This window comes from Bombus vosnesenskii, unplaced genomic scaffold, assembly GCF_011952255.1.
Source record: "Bombus vosnesenskii isolate JDL3184/JDL3185 unplaced genomic scaffold, Bvos_JDL3184-5_v1.1 scf7180000013309, whole genome shotgun sequence".
NCBI lineage: Eukaryota > Metazoa > Arthropoda > Insecta > Hymenoptera > Apidae > Bombus > Bombus vosnesenskii.
Genome location: NW_022882958.1, coordinates 2319913 through 2344646, shown reverse-complemented (window position 1 = coordinate 2344646; position 24734 = coordinate 2319913). Strand labels below are relative to the sequence as shown.

The window sequence follows — 24734 nt, the reverse complement described above, 5'->3', positions numbered from 1 at the left end:
CTTTTTTAAGGGAAGCGGAAGGCGTCCTTAAGGGAATGGTAGCAAGTATAAGGAGAAATAATTTCATGATAGAAGAATGTTAGGTCTTTTGGGAAAATGTAGCACAGAATATCAAAATAATAGAAAATATAGCATAAAATATTTATAATTAAAAATTCAGATTATTTTTGTATCTTTTAGTTGTCGATTTATTAACATACTGTTTGCAAAAGTGAATGCATTTTGCGTTTAAACGACGATTAATTGGAATAAATAATTAAAGACTAATCACGTTCGTTTTAAATTGGTCGCGATTAATATAGGCAGTAATTGGATATAAATTTAATTTCAGCGGATTAAGGGTGCTGTTGGGAATAGGGACCTCGTCACTGCCCATAATAAAAACGATATCACGTTTAAATCCACTATTGTATGATAAAGTTCGATCAGTTTTTCGGTAAAAATTTTTTATTAATGTTGGCAATGAAATTTCCCAAACGGAGACATACCAATCACGCGTCAAATTTATATTTCGTTTATCAAACAGAAAAAAAATCAAACTCTCGGACCAAATTTCACCAAATTTAACGAATTTTGCTCAAACGTCGAATTATGTGGTAGATCACAACTCTCGCTCGGATTCAACGGGTTCAAAGAAGTTTCCGAGTTACGTATGTAAATATATAAAATTTTTCGGTAAGATCCACGAAATTCGAAAGTTTTACCAATAAAATACCGTTTTTGTCGTCTATAAAATATACAATATGAAAATATAAAGACATATTAAACACAAACCGAGATCAATGGCGCAGTAATAAAAAGAACAATTGTTAATTATTACAGAAAAAGAAAAAATGTATAAAAGAGCATCACGTGAATAATCGCTGCAAGCAACGACAATCGAATGCTCAGGTGTCGATTTCATTTAATTTCGTGGAAAAGCATCACAGGCGGGTTAAACGCGAAACGATAACGAGCAACGGGAAAGATAAATCGCTATACCACAAATTAGAGCCAGCTTTTCTGTCATAGCGGCGCGCACGAGAAATAATTACAAGGAGCGAGTTCCAGTGAAAGAGACATTACCTGGCCTGAACGTCTTTGTGAACGTTTTATACGCTCACTGAATATTATACGTACACCGATGGTAAATAAGGACCAGGCGCTCGTTCAAATCAGTTCGAGCGACGATGATTCGCCGTGGAAACTGCTATTACGGTCCAAAACACCGAAAATGTCCCGTAATTGCCGGCAACCTAACAAAGGCGCGCTCGAAATACTATGCAACGCGACTGCGAAGAAGAATCATGCGAAAGAACGAAACATTTAAGTCGAAGGACAGGAAAATAGAGCGGATTTTGGATAATTTGTAAGACGTTCATGGAAAATATCTTTACGAAGAGAATGAAGAAATAAAATCTAAATCCAGGTTTGCTTCATCTTCCAATATTTCACTCACAAATACTATAGTGAATGTTTTACTTTGTGATATTTTGTATGTTTTTGCATATGGACATTCTGTAATCTTATATATCTCGTTTTTTGGAATTTTTCAATTTCGGAAGTTTGGTACTTTGATTAGAATACAAAAATAAGAAATAAATAGAAAGATAGAAATGTTTGAGACGTAGAGTTTTCAAGAAGCGTAAGGGGTTTGCGAATGATTTTCGTACGTTCAAAAGAGTTTTTTATTTTCGATACTATAAAACAAGTGGTTTCGTAATACATTTTACGTAGAGACGTGCAATCAAAGATCGCTCGACGACGAAAAATAAATAATTATCGCGCATTTTTCTCTCGTACATATACGAGATTTCTGGGATGAAATACTATTCGATACACTTAAACGTACTTTATAGTAATCTTACATCGATTAAACTCTATTTTTCTAATCTAATGACTACTCATTAGAGTCGAGTATGATCATAATAGAAATTATTCCTTAAGTACACTTAATCTAGACATAAGTTTCTTAACTATCTCCGTAGTTACTATCTAATTTTAACTTGTATTAAGAAGTACACCAAAAAGGTTTTCCTTCTTTCTGTCTTTTTACGATAATATCTTACTCGTAAGAAACATCATTTGGAGTGAAACAGAAATTATCCACAATTTTAAAAAAATCGAAATTCTGTTCGTAACGACGTTACGAGAAACATCATCTGCGATATCGCAAATTGCGTTGTCATATTTTTTCATTGCTTGTCCGCGTGATTTCATAGCGTCAACGCAGTCGAATCTTCTTCATCATGTTGAGAACGCTGGAGCCAGGCAGGGGGCAGGTAGGGTAGAAATTATGACATCCTTGACCTTCCACGCCGGATATCAGTTGACCCATATGCGCCGCGAAGTGGTACCTCGAGGGCACTTCCGCCATCGTGTTCAAGCTCGTGTCCCTGAAAAGTTTCCATGAAATATTCATCGTTTGTACTTCCTCTTTCGCCAGGGCGGCGCAAGTATCAAAATGTTGCCCCGCTAACGTAACGTTAATTAATGTAAATATTTAGCTAAATATTTATCGCTGTTCCATAGTTGAAAAGTGAACTTTAATTCTTGCAAATTAAAGTCCCTTAGCAAAGCGTCCGCTGCTCAACGAGTTCCGGAAAACTGCGGTAACGTTGAAACTTTGATAACTTGCAGTAGCTGTTCCTATGTAAACGCATGGTTTCCAAACGTATCTTATTAAAATGATCCTAGCTTTAGAATTACAAATTTTTTAAATCATATGATAAATGTACTATACACAAATTTTTACTCAAAGTCTTAGGACAGCTTATAGCTTTAGTAAATTGTTGGACATTATTTGTCGATAGATTGATAGTTTCTAGTAGTTTAATAGTTTTCAATGAACTTGCTAATACCAAACGTTAATTTATGCACTAGCTGGTTTCTTTATCATATAGAATGCCACTCGACGATTATTCAACATTTTCCAGTTTCTAAGCGAATATAGCTGCCTTAACTTGATTGCAAATTAACAATTAAGGTGACATGGTGCAAATAAACTAAAGCATACGTAAACATATTTTGATCTCAATAAAAGAAAACATCTATTTTGCCAAGAATTGCCAGCTATTCATAATAGTTACAAAAAGAAGCAAACTAACACTTGTTATTTAGATAAGTTTGACAAACTCAACTGTTATTTAAAAGCTAATAGCTCTGCGCTATATTTATTTTTTATAACAAGTACTAACATTATTTTTATATATATTTATAGCAAATTATCTTGAATTCTCATCTCTGCAAATATGAAATACATAACGTCGTTACAAGAAATTAATTTAGCAATATTCGACGGTTGGTAAAAATCTCTTACTTTTCCTCCTTGTGAAAGCGAATAGATCGACGCGAATAAGACGAAGCAGGTGTCATATTTACGAACACGTTTCGCAAGGATTATGTCGCGGAAACTCGTTTCGAAACGATCGAAAGAATAATCGACGGGCGTCGACGGCACTGGCACGCACGAAATCGACTCCACTTTCGCAACGTTTGACCATGATAAACTGGTTGAGAACAAGCCGCATAAGAACAGGCACAAGGCGAGTTGCCTTTTACTTTCGATATCGACTGCTGTCTGTAAATACGTGCACCAGAATCGTTACGCTCGATGAAACCGACTGCAAATTGCACGAACCAGCCTTTCTCTGGTTCCGTCCTGTGCACCAACTCAGAAGAAATGTGGGAAAATTGGGGACCTCCGGTCGACGCTCGCCACGCGAGGTACTTCCGTTTCCAACTTTCGATTCCAGTAGATTTTACTATTTAATATAATTTTCTGTGCGTATATTATTTATTCGGATTATTTTCTGATATCTCGTAACGTTAACCGTGTCGTTATTATTGGAATTTTTGTGGTAATTCTGCTTTAGTGTTCAAAAAATTCGATACTTTCCTCCTCGTTTCTTTATAAGGATGCTTCATTTAGATTCTTTTCTCGTATAATATAATCAATATAAAAAAATCAATAATGCAATCTCATGTAATATTAATTACACCGTTATTATTAGAATTTCGACGAATCCTTTTTAATATTCAAAGATTTCAACGCAGATATTCCTGATTCTTTATAAAAACGTATTTTATTCGTGTATCTTTTCTGAAACTTTTACTATCTAATTGCGTGATCCAAGAGAATTATAATTAACACGCATATCAGCATAGAATCTGTAAATAAAGGTTGTGAAAGAAACGTTTCCATGGTTTCTAATCCTCGTTGGTATCTTATTTGTAGAAACAGAAACATCTCCGTTTATCTCTCACTTTGCTTAAAACCCTCGCTGAAACCCATCGCGTTTCATAAAATGAATTAATTCATAAAAATAAATAAATTTACAAAATGAATTATCGCGATAATTTTCTTAATTACGACACAATTAAAACGTATATCAGAAAGAGATTTAAATAAAGAGCACACGCGAAGGAACTTCTATTAAAACGCGTAGAATCATTACATGATCAACGCATTATCCAATCATTGCTAGGTTTTAAAAATTACAAAATAGCTCACAAATGGATCTCTAACTAACAAATTAAATGGAAATACGTGGGAAAATTTATTAGATGATTCCAACATCTCCCAATCGTTCTCGACTTTAAACATTCCTATATAGCTCACAAATATAATGCATCACTCGTTGATACGCGACATGTTCTGGTAAAAGGAAGTTCAGATGCAAAAACTCGATTTCGACTTCTTCGTGATTTTTATAGACAAAAGTCTCTTTGCAATGAGAGCAACCCCAATCTCGTAGAATAATTATTCGCTTCACAACTCACAATCAGAATCATGCACAATAACTACCAAGTGTTTACAAGTACATATTCTCATTTTTCAATGAAGCATTTGTTTCATTGAGTTCCATTTTCCTAGTCAAATCTCGTAGTCATACGAAAGTACTATCAAACGATATGGAAATCTCAATATACTCGGACTTGATCAACCAGTACATAGACGCTATAATAAATACAATAGTGCGCAAATACCACTTATGGCCACTGTATTAACGATGAAAATAGACAATTTGTAGAGCTTTAAACGCGTTTATCGCGAAGAGTCATTTTTACACGTCAACCTTCTTCCATATCAAATATATGAAACCCAAAGAAGACACAACGATCCATAATATCCGCGACCGCAACTGCCGATGAAGAAAGGCGTCCGCCATATCTTGTCAACGAAAATATGGGAACTCACGTTCCATCCTCCGGGAAGTCGGAAGAAGAGGGCTGATCGTCGTAAGAAACAGTTTCGTCACGCATGGCCCCTGAGGAAGATGTCTCGCGGCCGCAAAAGGGAAATCTCCCTGTTTGCCCGTTTACGATCGCAGCCTCGAGGCGAGCATAACGAGCAAACGCAAAACGGCTTCTTAGCTTTTCCATCTTGATCGGTTTAACCCGGAGCGGTTCCATAAAAATCGGCCTCGCTATGGGAACGGCGTTTACGCACGCATAAAAGTAAATATAAAGCACGAATCCTTCCGGGACGTTAACCATCACGATCCACCGTGACATCATTCCTTGTTGGTTCTTTAACTTTCGACTTTTCCCGCCTTCTTTTTATTTCCTTTTCCTGTTCGTTTGCGTGTATTTTAATTTGATGCTTCGTTGGGAACGAGTGGAAAATTCGGGGGCAATGATCGAAAATCAGCCTCTGCATTTACATTTGTGCGTTCACATTTGTGATCATAACTTGGATTTTGTAGATCGTCGATTTTAGTGCACAAATCTCTTTTCGACCGTATCGAAGCTGGGATATCAGATTAAGCATTGTATTCTTTACACATTTCGTATATTCTTTGGTGATTTTCTGGCGTAGTTTTGGAAACCAAAACTACTCAGTGGCAGCTATGAATCTGGTTGAAACGAATATTAAATTATACAAAGTTACGTTTCTCAATTATTTCAATTTTATTTACACGGATTTTCATGATTAAATTAGAGTATTAAAAAATATATGAATTATGAGAAACATGTACGTCGATGTTTCAATAATATCTGTCAGGTAAATCTGACAGAATTTTATCAATTCATTACCAAAAGCTATTCTTACTTGATATCAATTATTTAATTATTTAATTAATTACTCTAACGGAAGAAAGAGCACGGAAGGTTCGGAGCTTAATTTCTGTCAATTAAGCTCGACACGGTCGAAACGAAATTTAATTTCCGCGTGGAGAAGTAAAGAGCTGTATGTAATTTCGCGAGATGAACGGAAGCATCGTAGCCGAGCAACGACCGCGAATTAACCTTTAAAGCCGAGCTACCATTCTATTTCTCTGTTTTCAATCTCCGGAAAACAAGAACAAGAAAACGAAAAAACAGAGACGTTTCTGCAATCAATTACGAAATGATATCATATCGATTCCACCGATTACCGTCGCTTGTAGGGACTAAATGATACGAAATAAGATTCAGGGACAAGCGATGTTCGAATGAAACACGCTTCAGGCGTCGTAGAAAGTCGGAAGATTGAATAACCCGTGAAAAGGAAAGTGACGGATCGCTATAGCCTCCGTCAACGTAGAAGCACATGGTCGTTCTCTTTTCGAGGCGGCTTACATAAGAGCAGAGGAACTTTCACGTTGTACTTCGACCTCTTGCTCGCAGAAAAACCGCTGGCTCTTTAATGACCGGAAGTATTATAGTAACGTCTTGCAGCTAAATACCAGATCTCCGTACATTCTTCCCTGTTCTCTTTCGCTGCATCTTCATTCTATCTTGTGTAAATATTCGAGCGAAATTTTATTTTTCACATTTATCATTCGCTTTACTACACTTCTATTTACGAACGATAAATTTGGTATGAAATTTGGAAAAGGAATATCGAGGATACGAGATTATCCCAACTTTACGATACGGACAGTACATCTGCTATTTCCGAGAAGTTGGAATTTCCTACATTGCATATTATAAACTTTACAATTCGAATCACGTCCACGACACGGTTAGCATTTTTAAGCGCTCGTCAGGTCCGCGCAACAACAGATGACGTGTGATAAACTTCGATCCCGGATTAGAACTCGACAATAGGTCACCGGATGATGTCGCTAACGGGACGTTGTGCTACGTACTCTCAACCTGGTACGCAGTGGACGCACCACTTGCAAGGCGACCACGACAGTTTGATAGTCGCATGATTGCAAAGATATAGATTTCTACGTCGTAGAAAACGTTGACGAAAACGTAGTCCCTAGACAGACACTTGGAATGTAAGCAACACGTGCTTCTTACGTTCATAACTCTTTCATCATTCGTCACTTACGTTCATCACTCGCTCGTTCATCACTTACATGAACAGTTACGTGCCTCACGACACAGATTTCATACTTAGAGAAAAGTAGGCTCTTACGTTCATACAACATACTTCAACACACACTACAAATCTCTTCAAATAAACATACAAAAATCACAAACGAATTAGAACTCCTTAATCTACCTCCACCTTGAGGGTTCATATCGTTGAAGATTTGCCGAGTTTTCGATTTAATTGATCTCCACCTGGTTGAGAGGTGGTGACAAAGAGTATAGAAATTGCTCGCATGATTGAAAATTGCACCGTCGCGTCGTATTATGAAATAAAATTTCTACTCCGTCAGTTCGGATTGCCAGCTCATAAAATTCAATTAAAGCTACAAATTACTCGAGTTTAAAACGCGTATCTACATGGCAGGAATCTATGGAAGGGAAAACTAGATATTTCTCTCTTGATTTCGAATTCCACGTGTCCCGCAGTGGAACAAAAAATTCCTGCTCATTCGCAGTTTCCAGTCGGAAAAATCCCGCATGACAATTTCTCTTTCAATCAATACCTACATCTCGCAAAAACACATCTACGAAAGAAGAGAAAAGGAGAAAACAAAAACGTGAAATCCGCCCCAAATCGCGTCGAAAGGCGGAGATTTGCAGCGGGATCGAAACAACGCGAGCCGACCGCGCATCGTCGCGGTCGATATTTGGCCGGTTTAACATAACTTTGCTTTTAATCAGCGAGCAAAATGACCCCTGATGGCGGCGGCGCGTGGCTGCGTTTCGCTTCTCGATCGTAAACGAATATTGCGAGATACCGCGGCCGTCATCCAATTTCAACGCGGCGAACCAGCGTCGCGACGTGCTTCGTAACCTCCGTGCGCGATCGTTCAACGTCGAACGCTCGTTCATTGAAAATTGCGCAACGCGCGGCCCGCTCAGCTCGCCATCCAATTTTCGATGACACGCTGCATCCTCGCGAGCAACGATATCGAGCCTGACTGTCCGACTGCATCTGTTTAGCGAGATATCGAACTGACGTTTGTTTGGCCTGTGCGCTCGGCTTGTTGTTTCGCGCACCAGGATCAAGCTTCGACCGCGCTGATCGATATTCCCACGATCGAAGAGAGCATTCGGCGCGTACACTGCTCCATCGGTGTAATCTGCAGATTGGAAGGTAATCCGACGAGCTGACGTTTAATTCTCCGACAGGGAGAGTGGAGTCCAGAGGCTGCATATTGTTGTTTATGAACGCTGTGCTCGATTTACGTATAAAGTATGGCTGATTTAATAAGGTTTCTAGGTGGCGCGAGATTGTAACATTGTGCGAGCGTGTATGGCTATGTTTATTGTTCAATTAACAGTTCGCTATTGCGTAGTCAGGTTGTTGAATCAATGATTCGTAACGTGCGTAAATTGTTCTAACGATTTTGTAACGAAGCAATCGTTTTTCTTGATCCAGCGTTTTACGAATTTTTGTATAAAAATCGACGTTATCGAATACGTGGCTTGATTTAGAAGATACTATCGGGATATCGATAACTCGTAAGAACAATGTTTCGACGCAAGTTACGATAGAATACGATCTTTCTATAAAAATTGAGAAACTTCGTCATCCAATATCTCAGCTTGATGTTGAACATACCATAAAACAAATATCGAGAGACATTTACAGTCAGTAAAAAGAACAAGACCAACGTTTCTACACGCAATCCACGATAGAATACGATTTATCTATACGAAATTAGGAAGCAATTAGCTCGAGCTACGAGATACCATTGAACGATATCGAGACATTGATAGCTCGTAAACAGAACGAGGACAATAGTCCAACTGAGTCCAGGATGTAATATAAATTTCACAACGTGACATTGGTGGCTCTTGTTATGGTTGCTGACCTATCGAGAATCTCATGATCCATGAACGAATGAATTCGCATTACCGTCGATGGTGATCGAAAGTGGAAAGTGAAAGTGGTGAACTGGAACGAGTCGATGATGAAAGTGGACGAGCTACGAGCGTCCTATGAGGTGTCGTAAAAGTTTCAGCGCGAAACTGCCCCATCATCCCGGAGGTTTCGAACGTCAATCAACTCTGTCGAACGGTTCGTAAACGTTCTTAGTGTGTAATCGCTGTTTCTTCGTCATGATCTATTTCGTTTCTTTCACCCGCCTAAAAGCGGAACGTTTCGGACTACTTCTTACATAGAGGCCATCGAAAATGTAATTCCACGGAGGACTTGGAATATCGATGAACCGCAACGCGGATGAATTTCTAATTGAAAAGAAAAGTTACTGCTCGGTTTCTTAATGTTTCTAGGCGGTTCAGCGCAGTAGGTTAAGACCCTTCGTTTAACCAATTAACAACGAAGCCTATTTCCCTCACTCTCTCAACTAAAATCGTCACCAACAAATCCGATGGTCCCGTGCGCTACACACATCCATCCTTAGCTTTCCTCCGCCACAGCATCGTCTCCGAATCTCACTGATTTTACATCCTTCGACCGGGTATACACACCCGTAGATCAATCACTCACTCATCTCGTACATACGCACCGGCGTAACTGCCTTCGTTATAAGTTGTTGGAATAAACGGTGAAATATAACTTACTATACTGTGTCATATTCATTCAACCACCTCTGTTATCTTAACCGAAACAGGGGAACGACTACTTCGGGGCATCGATTAACCGAATCGTAGCAAGAATTTACGCCTCTCGCTGACGCGTTTTCCTCGCCACCGCGTCTCTCCGCGAACGGTCGTAACAGCAGGACTATGAAAATAGTAAAAATGACCGATTGATAGCGTCATATAGAAATTTATAGAGAAAGCTGTTGGCCCAATTTTATATTTTAATCGTCGCTAGTTCTAGTGCTAAAAATTCGACGAAAGAATTTTTAACATTGAACACATATTTGGGTAAAATCAATGACCAAAATTGTTAAATAATTCGATCGTTAATTTATAAGGAAATTTAAATCGAGCTACGTATTAATTTTTTTTGTGTCCCTGGACTTATCTACTTAAGAGGAACAAACAACTCGTCGTTTACCTGATTAAGTTTAGCAGTGACCGTTCCATCTCACTCAGCTGATCCTGATGGACGGACGAGGTCAGTTCGCATATAAGCTTGGGCAAGCAAGCCGTCTTGATCGTCGTCATCATCTTCGCGCGTCGCGAGATCGCTGTAAAGTAATTTACATATAAGATGCATAAACTTTTCTAAATATCCCCCCCCCCATTAATGAACTAATGAACATTTAATGTTTATGCAAATTAGTTTATACTGCAGAATAGTATGTTGAATGTATCTCGGCTTGGAAATCAAGCTACGAATGTTTTTACCTTTTAGGTAGATAATCTAAGTAAACAATTCTTACTCTTTCGCTCTCCAACCTGTTTATCTTCAACGTTTATTTCGACGTTTATCGTTTCCTTGCTTCAAGTTGTATAGTCTTGTGATTAATACGAACTATCGGGTCGTTAAAGCGAGAAATATTAATTAAATCGGACAGCTGGGCCGTGGAATGTTTCGATGGTCGATCGTCAATTGGTTGCGACAATTGATCCTATTTTATTCAAAGATTGCGTAAGAAAGCTGGTGAAAATATACTAAGTGGATAATGCTTGACAACAATATCGTAAAAGCCTGCAAATTGTATTTTGTAAATTTGTGGCGATCAATAAAGATTTTTAAGAAATTCGGATAGTTGACTTGTACACGACTAACGAAAAATATAATACATTCTGCATGCTGCATATTATCGATTAAACCTACGCAAATAACGCCAAACAATTAACGATCAGAACATAAAAAGATAATCGCTTGAGGTAAAACTTCAGGTAAAAAATGTACTAAATTTCTGGAATGAGGATTAAGGACTTTCTCTTACATTAATACGATGAATTTCTCTCTCAAATTGTTTGAAATCCAATTTGATGGATAAAGGAGTCCAATATTTTGTACATTATGCTGTCTCGCTCACAGGAAGAATTTCTCCAATTTGATGACTATTATGGAACACAATTTATTCAACGAATTTAATGAACGTACAACGTGAGTCATTGTTGTCCCCACCTTGAATAACGAATCATATCAAATTTGTATCAAATTTATTGTTTCTGTAATTACTAAGACTATGCAAATGCCTCTAACAAAACAAATACTAACTTTCATTGAGAAGGGAGAATAATACTTTACTTCTAATTATCTATAGCTCAACTCGTTACAAATCGAAGCTCTCCATCCACATGGAACTCAATGGAGCTCAAACTAAATCAATAGCTTCCATAAGAATAAATCAAACGGAATTAACATTTCCTTTAACATCCCGGAACGAAACCGCACACGGTACTACGATAAAAAATCCGATGATTCGTTACGATGCACAAGTACATTAGCATAACATTTCCGGAAATTACAATTACATTACGAACGTTCGTTAGCGCGTCGATAGTCGAGATTTCTTAGTTCCTCGTGCGCATGTAAATTATTCCTTACCGTTTTCTTTCTCGTTATCCTTCTTCACCGTCGTCAAGGCTACCTTGTCTGCAGGAACCTTGCTTGCAGGATCCTCCAGACTTTTAACCGGTTCAGTGATATTTTGCCGAGACGATCGACCGAAAATCGTGAAGATCACGTAGCTGTAGTCACCGGCGAACATGAGGAACATCCCGAGGAATATCACGAGACGCACAGTGCTGGTGTCCATAGCCATGCCGACTGGCGTCCTTGTAACGTCACGTCCGCACCGATCGACGATCCTCGATTCACTGCGGCCTCTACCGATTCAAGGACCGGATCGGAAGAACACGCCGCGCCACTGGATTTGCTGTTTGAACTTTAGTCCTCGCTCTGCTACACCTAATATAGCCGTCGATTAAGACGCAAGGTCTTAGAAGGATTAAAAGGCAAAGAGGGTTATATTACCGATACTAATCTTCGTATTAGAATTATGGCGAGGACAAGAGTCGACAATAAATTGACATCGTCTTGGAATTACAGTGGCTACAAAAAATATTATTGCGCACCATTGTTGTTTGGAACGTAACGTCGGAAGCGTCTACGCTGCGTCGGAATAAATTAGAACGAAAGATCAAGCCGATAATAAGTAATCACGGACGCGAAACGAGCAGATTATCCAAACAAGAGTTCATTACAACTATCAGGGGATTATTAGGGCAAAAACAATTATTGCTTCGAACTTAACGTTGGAGCGGTTGGAAACAAGCGTATTTATCGTAGCATTTAAGTACTAATTAATCGGGTCTAAATATACTAAAAGCTCGTATGATTTAATAATATTTTCGTACGACTAGAAAAATTATATCAAGTTATAAGAGTTTACTATAACTCAATACTAGGTTGACGAAACAATCTTAATATTTAATGTAGGCAACGGAGTAAATAAATCGAGGCTGTACTTCTAAACTTTGTACGGGCGCGAACAATTAGAGAGAAATTAGAACGGATTAACGTCGAGCACGGTGAATATCACACGTGATGGTAGATCTGTAAATTACAAAGCGAGAACGCGTAAGTGCGTAGACCGAACGCAACTCGCCGATTTATGCCGCATACGTGCTCTTCGTTTCATTGGGGAATTTTAGATTTTTGTGCAAGCAGCGACCGAAACCGCGATCAAACAGCATTTTCGACAATGAAACGTGACATATGTCAACGACGACGATGAAACGGAGAACAGTTATCGGTGGTCGTTGACAGCCTTGACAGTTCGGTGAGCTGTTGCTAAGCCGTCGAGCCGCCGAACGTTGCCGAAGATAGCGCTGCTATTGTAGAATCTTCGAAATTCGAAGAACAATAGTCGACTGCTCGAGGATAATATAAAAACAGACGCAATGGCTTCGAACGTTGTGATGCAAACACTCGGCGCTAGACAGAGACACTCCGATTGCTAAGGCAGCAACAATTATTGTCTCGACGATTTATCGTTGGTATCGTTGGAAACGATCGTTATTTATTGTAGCAATTACTTAATTAGGTCCAAGTATATTAAGTTTCGCATCGTTTAGCGATACTTTCATATCGCGATAAACATTTGATACCTTGAGAATGAAATGTAAAACCTGCTGTACACGTTGAAACACGTTGCTATGCATGCGTCGACAGCTGCTTTTCATGAAATCTGCACCAGTTCCAGTCTACCAGATTACCGATTCTCCTTAGTTTCTGGTGCGATACCAATGTCGAAATATGCGTGTTACAATGTCTGATTATTCTCCAAATATTAATTGTCAATAACAGAGGGCAATATTGACTGCAAAAGATAAAGAATTAAAGATTAAACAGAAACGAACAAAGTGATGGTTAATGAAGAGAAACAGGTTTTCTAATTTCACGTTATTTAGAGAAGTAAACATTAACGAACCGAGCGATTACAGAAATTATTTGCCTATTGACAACTTTGTTTTTCGATACCACATGAAAACAGGTCCTTCAAGGACTAGGAAACAAAATACAACGATGGGAGCCTACTGTAAACTAACCGATGATACTCGTTACAGGTAGAAAAAACCTGTGTCCCGATCGGTCCAGTTAAAACGTGATTCTGATTCCTACATCGATACAAGTTGCTTCTGATACGCATATATTGTAACATGTATCATGCATCGCAACATGTTTCAACGTGTATAGGGGCTAGGGGTCTTTATGGAAAAACGTTTTATTGGGAAATAAGGGTATGTGCAAATACTTTTTGTAGCTACCGTAATCTTTCGTAATGCCGCCTGGTGTGCAAGTTACATAGTGCTCGTATATCTGCAGCTTTCAATTTTTTACAGCTTCTTTACGAACGTGTTTATCGCACTGTAATGTAGTAATGCAATGGTAGTTAAGAATTTATTTTTGGCGATTATTGATCGATAATTCTTAGAACATACGAGTTCAATTGAACACTATAATCAGTTACAATTCTGAGTTGATAATAGGAATTTCTGTACAGTTGTTACTTTGGATATTTTTATATATCCTTTAATAATAATTAAATAGGATAGTATCAGCATTGTTAGAAAATATTTAATATCGATTGGAATCGGTATTAGTCTGTTAGTATAGCCCACTTCGTTTTAGTGTTTTTCTTATGAACATAAGGTTATTCCAGTAGGTGAAAGAAATTCTTGTACAATTATTGCCTGAAATAATTTGTATCTCTAGTAATAATTAAACAGAAAAATCTTAAACAATGTTGATCAATATTTAATAATTACTTGTCGACAAAATTAGACGTATTAAGGTCTCCGTAAGAATTTGAAAGGAGAGCGTTCAAGTTATGCAATAGTCATGTTACAACGCCTTAACCCGATTTTTGAGAGCATGTAAATACACATATAGCGAAACAATACATACTCGTGAGAAGCATGGACGATGTGCTAAGCCTGTGGTCACGGATCGTCAACTTTCAACGTGGAAGATGTTATAGCAGAACTTTCGCTCTCTGTTCACTTCCACTTTCTTCGATCCGGTGTGTCGCAATGCCAACGCAATCCCGAACGATGGAACACTATACTTAAAACTGAACCACACAAGTCAAATTTTTCCAATATCCCTCCGAATCGGATTCTTCCGAATTCTTTTTTTTTTTTTCTTTGTTTAAAATTGAATCGCTGCAAAACTGGTTTGTAGTCCGCGGAATGCACTCTAACACTGCTCCGTTAAAAGTGAAATCACTGGCACGAACACGAGCGGTAACAAAGCTTTCTAAACTCTAATTAATGCTATACTCGACACGGGCACAAACTTACGGGAAATTATAGTGTCTTGATTAAATAATAGAATTTGATAGGTCAAGTACAAAAAGTTATGTGTGTATTCGATGACGAATGCGTTCCGATTGGAGGAATTCAGCGACGCTGCCGCGGTCTACCGACGTCGCGGAATGACTGTGAATGATTCGAAACCACGGCCTACGGACCTAACGAGTTGTCAGTGAAAGTTGGACACTCGGCCGCAACTCGCAGCGATCGGATCGGCCGATCTCGTGCCGTGATTCGTTTATTCGCCAGTTTGTCTGGCGAGAACCGGTGCGAACACCTAACAACCATTTTTCACTTTGTTCTGATAGCGCACGAGTTCTATATCTTATCGGATAAAACAAGTACAGATTCGTATTTAATCGACTTTCCACTTAGTATGAATTTATTAATTAATTTATTAATTCCGTATTATTTCTTTTCCTCTAGATGCGGTATTTCTAGTAATCTCCAGTTTTAATTGTTAAAATATAGAGTATTACATTTTTAATGGAAACGTTAAGTATGGAAATTGTTAGAAACAGTATTCTTTTTACATCAAAAACTACTCACTCTAATTTCTTTCTACGATATAAGCTACTGGAAAAGTAGAACATGGACTTTTCTTTGAAACAGTTTTATTTATATCGCTTAATAATTTCAGTTTTCTTCGTTAGTAACAAATAACATTTTGTTAAATACAAGTACCAAACATGTTATTGTTTTGTCAACATTAACAGCATCAAAATGTTCTTCTCATTCTTCAATATCTCGATACACAACGAAATAAACATTTATATAGAGAAATTATTTTTCAACAACAGCTCTACACACGATGTTTGCTCTCACAATCCTGAATAAATGTATTTTCCAGTTCCACGATATATCCTGTGTACGTAGAACAAAAAGAATTTTTCTTCGAGTAAACCAGTTTGCCCAAGGGCAATGATACGTGCGCGTCCAGATCAGACAAAAGATCAGTCACGTACTATCTTCAAAGTCCATATAGATACGTTTGCTTTACTTCGTATATTTCCATGACAATAAATTTTCATAAATTCGTTTAAGTTCGGTTAATTGATTTTGCTTTAATACGCACTTTTCTACGCTGTGTGCGTTGAAACTTGATTCTATTTTTAATTTCACTTTCCCACAGAGTCGTCGTATACGCGTTGCACTCTGACACACGTCTGTAAAGACGTCAGCGTATTTCGTAATTGCTATAGTCGCGTGAGAAAAAGTCTGATAATCTAAAATGCATGATCGTGTAATACGAATATTGTCTTTCCTCGACACCAGTATTCGACGTAAACGTGCTAATTAATTTTGCCAATTACGATTAACGATATGCACGAAGTAAATATCCAATGCATGCTGATGAATAGCTGAATGACTTGGCAGAAATCTGCAATTTCGTTGAATAAGCATTGAGCTGTTGTCGCGGTAAGAAGTTTATGTTAGCTAATGCTCGCGAATATATTACGTATTTATATTCGTTCGGTTTGTTGTTAGCGGTAAGTGTCATAAATGAGAAAGTCTCGTTATTCGGATACGCAGTTTTTCTGTATCCGGAGTTAATGTTCATGATATCAGAGATGCTTAATCCCAACAAGTCAATTTCCCTAGAAAAGGGCAAGCAATATTTTATACATGTAATATAATTACGTATAAAGGAGATAAATATAAAGTAGAAAGTGTGTAATATTTCCTATATATTATTCGATTTATTGCAAACACTTGTAATTGATATATTTGAGAAATATATTACATAGTCTATTTGTATGCAGTATATTTAAAATTTTTGCTGCGTGAAAATCGTAACGAGACCCAACAACGATCTGGTAAAAGGTGTCACGTTCTTCAGAGACTCGTCGTGCAATTTTTTCGCACTAAAACGCGTCGAAATGCCACTACTAGCGAATTTTCCTGATCGCTTTCTTCGTCTATCGTCTCGTCGACGATCTCCAGCACTCCACATGAATTTATCAGGCTCTGAAATCATCAAGTATCATAAAAATCACATTCGACGTGAAAAGATGTTCGAAAAGTCGTGTCTAAAACAACGTATGCAACTTGCTAAGCATGTATGCAAATTTCTATGATTCACGTTCGTGTACACAAATTCATAATTTCTGTCGGTAACTTATAAAATAGAAAAGAGAAATCGGTGATATTTTATTCTCTCCTTTTTATTGAAATTAGTAACTCGGGTAAATTAGCTGTCGTTTATGACAATAATTATCTAATTTGACGACAAATTACGAAATATTAGGTTGTCCCAAAAGTTCCTTTCGTTTTATAAGGAAGTGGTAGATGCACAACATTTTTTGTTTTATATTATTTTATCGAATTACGTTTGATCCATTTTATTCTACTACTACAAAATCGATCGTACATAAATCCATAAAATAACATAAAATAAAAAATGTTGTGCATCTATTATTCCACTTATGAAACGGAAGAAACTTTTGGGACAACCTAATATTTCGTGGACGTAATATAAAAATCAAATATTACCACGGACATAACTTAAGACTAAGTTCTCTTAAGTTTCCTTTGTAACGTTAATTGCAATATTTAGAAACGTTTCTATTTAACGAGAAATATAAATTTGTTGAGAATTGTGGACCTTTGAAGCCGAAATAATGTTATAGGAACACTAAATTTATACCGAGGATTAATATTAAAATAATGAAATATTTATTTCATGAACGATTCCTTATATATTCATCGATACACACTTGCACGCGTCTCAGCACTTTCTTCTATACCCGACTGTTAACTGACTCTTGACCGACTGAAGAGTTTACATTCCTTTGTTTTCGAGACGTTGCGGACACATATACTTCCACACACCGACACTCGCATACAAGTATCTCTACTACGCATTTAACCTAGTCCAGCACAGAAAATTATACATATCTCAACAAAATTCTATATAAAAAAAAAAGGTTACAGAATGGATAAAATAGCGCTTACGGTGATAAATCCCGGATTCCTCGGAAGCTTCCACGGATCCGTAGTTACTTGTGTCCGATTTTTGGGGGTGCAGTCGCAGCTGAAGCCGCGGGAGGTGGACGACGTTGGCCAGGAGGTCGAGAGACAAAGATCCCATACTTCCTAGGTGGAGGTTCCGGTGGCTGCGGCGGTGGAAATGACGGTTCGAGTATCTTCAACACAATGTGAAACATATTTCTATTAATTTTCATTAACGTTAATTCGATATTCGATCGATAACGAATGTCTTAGATGCTATAATTATTACCAAATGGATTACAGGTGTTCATCCATTTACGAGAAATGTAAAAATAGATATAGAGGTTTCTTTTCTGATATTCTCTCTGGAGAGCATACTCTTTTTATAGAACTTAGAGACGATTATTAAAGAAGAAAATTAATTTACATAGAATACAACGAAATTTCTTTAAAGTAAAAAACATGCAAATAATTTTACCAAGTTGTTCAAAATTCTAACAAATACTATTTCTAATTAGTATTTTTGTGTATATTTATTTAATTCTCGCCTGTCGGTTTCGAATGGCCTCCAACTATTTGCAATTGTAAAATATCTATACTCAATACAACAGTACAACAACAATCTATACTCAATACTTTTCTTCAATCGATGACGCTAATTTCTCTAGTTCTTATTATATCTAATCTAATCTATCGAAGTAATATAAATAGAATAATAAAATAATGGAAGAGGAACGAAAAGTACTTTTTATAACAAGATAATGTCAGAGTAAACACTATGCTTCCATTATGAAAATTAGCAAAGGTATGCAAAACATACAAAGCAGAATACTCATAACATTTAAGGGATGAAGCAAACATCTATTTACGTTCAATCTCTTCGATCGTATCCCTAGTACCGCATATTTGTATAAACATCCACAGACTAATTATTATCAATAAAGGATTACCGCAGTCCATTATCCAAGCTATCTATCGATACATTACGTAATCAAGACACACAATAATCCTAACAATAATACGACGACAATCCTATCGGCGTCAGCATTAACTCTTACACGGGGTTCGAAAGCCTCGACTATTCCGTTGAATGCGTCTTAACTAACCGAGAGTCCTATGGTTTTCCCCAATTTCGTTCGCCAGACACCGAAATAACTTTACACGTCGCGTCCCGGTGGTCGCGAGTTCCCTAACAGAATTCCTGAACAATCTGTTCCTCTCCGTTTTGCTGGCGGTTTCGGAACGCTGGCCCAAGCTGTTACAACGACTGACGCAACCGGTAGTAAGAGGTAAACCGCCCTCCCCGTCTTCATTTTCTTGACAATTACAGAACACCGTCACGTAGGGAAAATCGGTGCACACAGTTTAATTGAAACGTACCTTGAGATTCTCGAGCGAGACCGTTCGTCCTTCGCCAAAACACGGTCCCGCGCGTTCGTTTTCTCGGTCAGCGACGTCGCCCGCAGAACTCTTGCACGATTCTCCACTGGATATGTACTGGAAATCAACTACGAATTAATGACAATCGAAGAATTTCGCTATAGAAGCAATTTCAATGTTATGTTTCGTATAGAAGAGATATTTTTTCGATACTTTCTTCACCACTTTCTCTAGTTCCAGTAGCTTGTCCTCTGCGTTGATCAGCTCCGTGCTTAGACGTTGCATCTGAATTATAATAATTTTGTTGAGATTTGATAAAGTAAATGAATCTTATGGGGCTAGGTGTTTTGCAAACTTAATTTTATCGTTGCTTCGTCTTTGAGATTATTTTGCAATTAATTTCATTTTTTTTTTTTTGTAGTTAAAAAGTTTGAGTTGGGCTTTAAGATAGTATGGAAGATTATGTTACGTTGTAATTCTTTTTAAAATCGTCAGATTTTTGTGTATCGAAACGAGAACGAGATCGAAGGATAAAAATTCGAAGGTTGTAAGTCACTTTTCCTGAAAATCACAGTGGAAGCTACCCCTTTCTTTGTAACTGAAAATATTTCGTTCACATGCACCTATGTTTTTACTAATTATAGAATTAAGTTGTTATAGGTGAAATTATAAATAAAGTAGTCTTTAGCCATATTTATAAGATTAACGAGACGGTTGAACTTTCAGTTACCTCGTCTTCCAGTTCCTGCGATGTTAATCTCTGCGTTTCTTTCTGAAAGTGTTTAATGAGATTCGCTTATTCATTGTTTATTGTGATTTTTGAAAGAACTGAAAGTTTCTTCTAGACACTAACCACTTTAACCACCGCCTCGTCGTATTCCGTTTTCTTATCTTTCAACGCCACTACGTCTTCCAGTCTCTGTAACAATCGTTTAAACGAGAAATCGATACGATTGAATTTCTATTATTATCGATCAGTCGACGCACCGTTCTGTTCTCCTCCATAATTTTTAGCATCTCCTTATTCGCCTTCTCCATTTTTCTTATCACCTGCGGTTAAGAAACAAATTAATCCTCCTAATTAATTAATTAATTAATAATGTAATTGAAATTTTAGATTTCTATAATTAGCATGATACTAAATTACTAAATAAGAAATCTAGGAACGTGGACACAAATCTTTTCGAAGATAATAGAAGCGTTAAAAAAATCATCGCAGTCGCATCAATCACTGTAATAAATTGTTTTAGATTATTGGCGATTCGATTAAAATTATCGATAGATTATTACAGTTTTCGAAGAAGATTGGTTTCGAGTGATAAATTGTAACAATTATAATGTTCGTTTTAGAATTGTTCAAGCTTTATGGAAGAGAAATTACAAGAGCGACAGCGGAAAATTTATTGTATGGTAATTTTGGATTACCTCGAAATGTTGAAAAAATTTGTCCCAAATTTTCTGAGCAAAATTTACAGTTGTACTTACCGTAGTGGCGTACCACAGAGCAACGTAAAAAAGTATGTGCACCAGAATGCAAACGTAGACGTTGTCCAACACGTACACCCGTATGAACGACTGTGGCGCAATAAGAAACGGAAGTCAGTAGAAATCACGCGATGTCTCGTGATTTTCACGGTCTTTACTTGACGATCGTATACATCAACGAGCTTTAGAATCGGGTAGGACTTTGCCAGCCGGGAGAAGTAGCTCTGCTTCTGTAAGAACATCCCCGCGAATGTAATCCATTAGACGGGATTGCCAAGGATTTCGAAAATTCCTCACGAAGGTTGGAAAATATCGTCGATAGAGAAATACTCGACACGAGAAGCGTCTCTTCGATAAACGAGAGACGAAAATCTGCCAGATGTTACATCACGTACGTTCTGAATCGAGTAACGATTGAATAATCGACTGTCGATTAATCGAATATTTATGACATTTGAAAATAATAAAGCAAAGTTTAAAAAGCAAAGAAAGTATTTTATATTCGTAAGTGTTCTATCTTGTTGTATCTTCTCCTGTTGCTTTATATCTTTTGAGTGTTTGATTTATGGCATCTAAAAATAAATTCTGATATAGTTTCGAAAGCAAACGTTCAAAGAATGAAAAGATATTGTATGGTATTTTATATTCTTATTCGTTTTCAAAGAATTACGTTCTCTTTATTAAAATTGGAAAATAACGTTTGATAGATTGCTTGAAATCGAAAAGGCATTCACCTGCTGTTTTTAAAGGAACAGAATTACGCTCTGTCTAAATCTCGTGATTACCAGCTTACCTATTAATTCAAGAACAAAGCATTAGAATAATAATGTTAATTAATTCGCACGTGCGACGTATGTTATTTCAAAACGAGTTATTCTGTCTTAACGCTCATTTCACAGCATAAACTAGCGCGACCAACGTGTGGCGTGACTCACTGGTGGTTCGCAACAGCTTCATTTTATGCGATAACGTGAACCACCGGTGAGTCACGCTATTTTTTTATAATTTTTATATCGCTATCAAGATTCAAATTCAATTAGATTTAGCCACAGAGAACGGTATCGATCGTTTACGATAATTACCATCGTCCAGACAACAACGTAATATTAAATTCGAAAAGAAAATCTCAACAAACATACGCTCGAGCAAAAGCATTAAATGTATAATTAAAGTGAAATTTTACACCCAACGAACGTCATAACGGACTAAATTTCAATTAAGGTGTCGATTAAACCAGATTCCATAAAGAAACTAATAACACATTATTGGGGGTGTCATTAATTAACAGGGGACATAATTTACTTGTATCCGTTGGCCAAAGGAGTGATCCACCGATAATCGCGTATTATTAAACCCTGTTCACGGCAGCTTCAATGGCTGACTTAATTTCGCAATCGTCGCGTTATCGCTTGGTCGATTCGTGATATAATGATGCACCAGCCATGTTGACAATGCCGCCGATAATAAGCTGCGACAGCGGCAGCTGTCGAAGGAAATTAATGAGGGGAAAACAGAGAGCAGGAAGAAATAAAAAGAAATAGAAAAAAAAAAATAGAAAGAGGAAAGGAAGTGCAAGACTTTCGCGTGTACATGATCTTATTTCCTAATTAGTAAATAATTAGATATTCGATTTGAGAACGTACATGTACATGTTTAATAGAGATAGTTAAGCTTGGTCGCGTAATTCCTTGTTATCATTCGTTAAGCGAGTCGACTCGAAATGAGACGTATTCCAGCGATTTTATCACAATCAGCTCGTAAAGTAATTCGCCAGTAATTTACGAAGATGCTAATTGGTTCGTGGCGTCCAAGTGCTTTTAGCGAGTCAGCCTTCGCAATTTCACGAGGTTCGATCTCGAAACCGCGGCCTCGAAATTATCGTCGAATTCTGCGTTAATAATACAAATGCTTTTCCCGTGTTTGCGTGTAATTTTCCACCGTCCGATGAAAGAATCGCCGAAATACGATAATTTTAATGCGTCAGCAACGAGAATTTATTCGAACGATCCGCTTAATATCGCTAATTTTACAACGTCTGTATCGTGATACGGGGTGGTTGAGGGGTGAAAGAAGAATCGAAACGCGTTTTGCAAGAACGTGTGAGTGTAATATCGATAATGAAGAGCGCAAGCACGGTGAATGAAAATTATGAACACGTTTATTGATTTATAACGTGTGGGCTTGCGTTTTAATTGGTTTAACGTTTGTTTAATGTAGAACACGATATCTGCTTGTAATGTAAAGCACTATGATGAAGATGTTTAAACGGAAACAATTAAAATGCTTGCTTCGAAGCTAATTAATACTATAACGGTACAAAGCGAAGAATGGAAGAAGAGTGATTATCTATGTTGCTATATGGCAGAAATTTCATTTTAATCCCTTGACTTTCAACGAAGAAGTTGTATTCGCGGTATCGATCATAGATTCGATATTTAAACCAACGAAGGTTGTGTGAAATTTAAATTTCAGTTTTGTAGATTTGTAGAGGAGTTTTAAATAAATATTATGTATAATATTTCAATATTATATGATACGACATTGCAAAGTAACGGTATCACCTAATGTTTAGCTAAAATTCTTCCAAAGAAATCATAAGAATTGAGCTAATTGAATGTTTCGAAATATTTCAAATAATCTTATTTGTTATTTAATGCTTTCGAATAACTTTAATCAAATACTGAAATTTAAACGAGGTCCATCAATCGGATTGAAAAGACAGCGTGCACGGAATTAACGCGCGCAATTAAATCGCACAATCGCACAGCGTGACATGAAGTGAACAAAAATCGGAATAATCATTGTTCGATTTTGATCTTATTATTCGATGATATCGTCAGTCTGTAAATAATATAAATGTCAATTATAATTTCATATACGTAATTATAATTATTTAAATAACCTAATCCCAAAAATCGGTGGAGGATTAGTAGAAATCGTTTCTGCATCACGATCTAATCACTTCAAAATTAGCTCACTCGTTCATTATACATCATACGGAGATGATATCGAGAAGGTATCGAGTTTCAGGAAAAATCCACATTGTATGAATTTGTTTACCTTTGTCCTGAAATCTCATTCAGATAATACACTGTGGAACACGAGAACGTTGCCTGCAAACGTGCGAACATGGCATACGGACGTGCGAACCTGTTGTGCGAACGTGGCTAACGAATTTCGATTTGTGTCGCGAATCCTCATTCAAACGTCGCCCTGTGAATCGTCTCGGTCAAGGATCACCGTTTCGCGCGAACGAAACAGCCCAAACAAAACTATAATTTAGCAGGGAACGCGACATCGAACAAAGCGTGGTAAAAAATTCAGTACGCCGCGACAATTCGCTCGCGCGATTTGTCTCGCATCGTTTCGCAAACAAGAAGCGTCGCTACGATATCGATTCTTCGTCGACCAATCCACCAGTATCCGTGTTCGAAAAAAAAAGAAAAAACGCTAGAATGGTACTAAAAGAAACGAAGGAAAAATATAGAATAAAAGAAATTGTGAGTAATAACGTTAATTATGCAGTCTAATATCAATTTACTTAACGTAAGAATTAATACCTAACGCAAAACATCGTGGATTTATCATCTCTCCCTGCGAGACTTATTATTATTATATATGTCGGAGAAGAAAGAACATCGGGATTTGCCTTTGTTAGGAAATGTTAGGAAATGTTAGGAAAAACCCTAATACCCTAGTCCAGACTTTTACTATAGCTGCACTTAAGTAATAAAAATAAGAAATAGCTTTAACGTTCCAATCTGACTTTATGACGATGGGTTCGGGCTCGAAGTGACATAGCGGGTCACTAGACGTAGCCACGGTCACGGGAGGGACGTGTACCTGACAGAGGTATGAAATGATTATATGGCTCTCCTTAAAAACAAAGATTGACCAGAGAAGTGGGGACAGCA

The 24734-nt window shown here is 37.4% G+C and overlaps 2 protein-coding genes across 5 annotated transcripts; both read right to left on the bottom strand.

Moving 5' to 3' along the window:
* Positions 1-1655: 1655 nt before the first annotated feature.
* On the bottom strand, positions 1656-15204 carry LOC117234807. Of its 3 annotated transcripts, XM_033496356.1 has the most exons (5): positions 14597-15204; positions 13297-13508; positions 11732-12094; positions 10283-10415; positions 2204-2375 (listed from the first exon to the last, which is right to left on the bottom strand). In XM_033496356.1, the coding sequence occupies exons 3-5, from the start codon at positions 11946-11948 to the stop codon at positions 2204-2206; spliced, it is 522 nt and encodes a 173-aa protein (XP_033352247.1). In that variant the 5' UTR covers positions 11949-12094; positions 13297-13508; positions 14597-15204. The 3 variants fall into 3 exon arrangements, with proteins under 3 accessions (XP_033352248.1, XP_033352247.1, XP_033352245.1); XM_033496354.1 differs by lacking the exon at positions 13297-13508 and having other exon boundaries at positions 14597-15200; XM_033496357.1 differs by lacking the exons at positions 13297-13508; positions 14597-15204 and having other exon boundaries at positions 1656-2375; positions 11732-12038.
* Positions 15205-16692: 1488 nt separating this feature from the next.
* LOC117234819 lies at positions 16693-21183 on the bottom strand. 2 transcript variants are annotated; one of them, XM_033496382.1, is made up of 9 exons: positions 20979-21183; positions 20821-20910; positions 20323-20385; positions 20189-20254; positions 20066-20107; positions 19549-19620; positions 19336-19463; positions 17959-18149; positions 16693-16971 (listed from the first exon to the last, which is right to left on the bottom strand). In XM_033496382.1, the coding sequence occupies exons 1-9, from the start codon at positions 21060-21062 to the stop codon at positions 16772-16774; spliced, it is 936 nt and encodes a 311-aa protein (XP_033352273.1). In that variant the 5' UTR covers positions 21063-21183; the 3' UTR covers positions 16693-16771. The 2 variants fall into 2 exon arrangements, with proteins under 2 accessions (XP_033352273.1, XP_033352272.1); XM_033496381.1 differs by having other exon boundaries at positions 19336-19452; positions 19553-19620; positions 20821-21178.
* Between the last annotated feature and the right edge of the window lie 3551 nt (positions 21184-24734).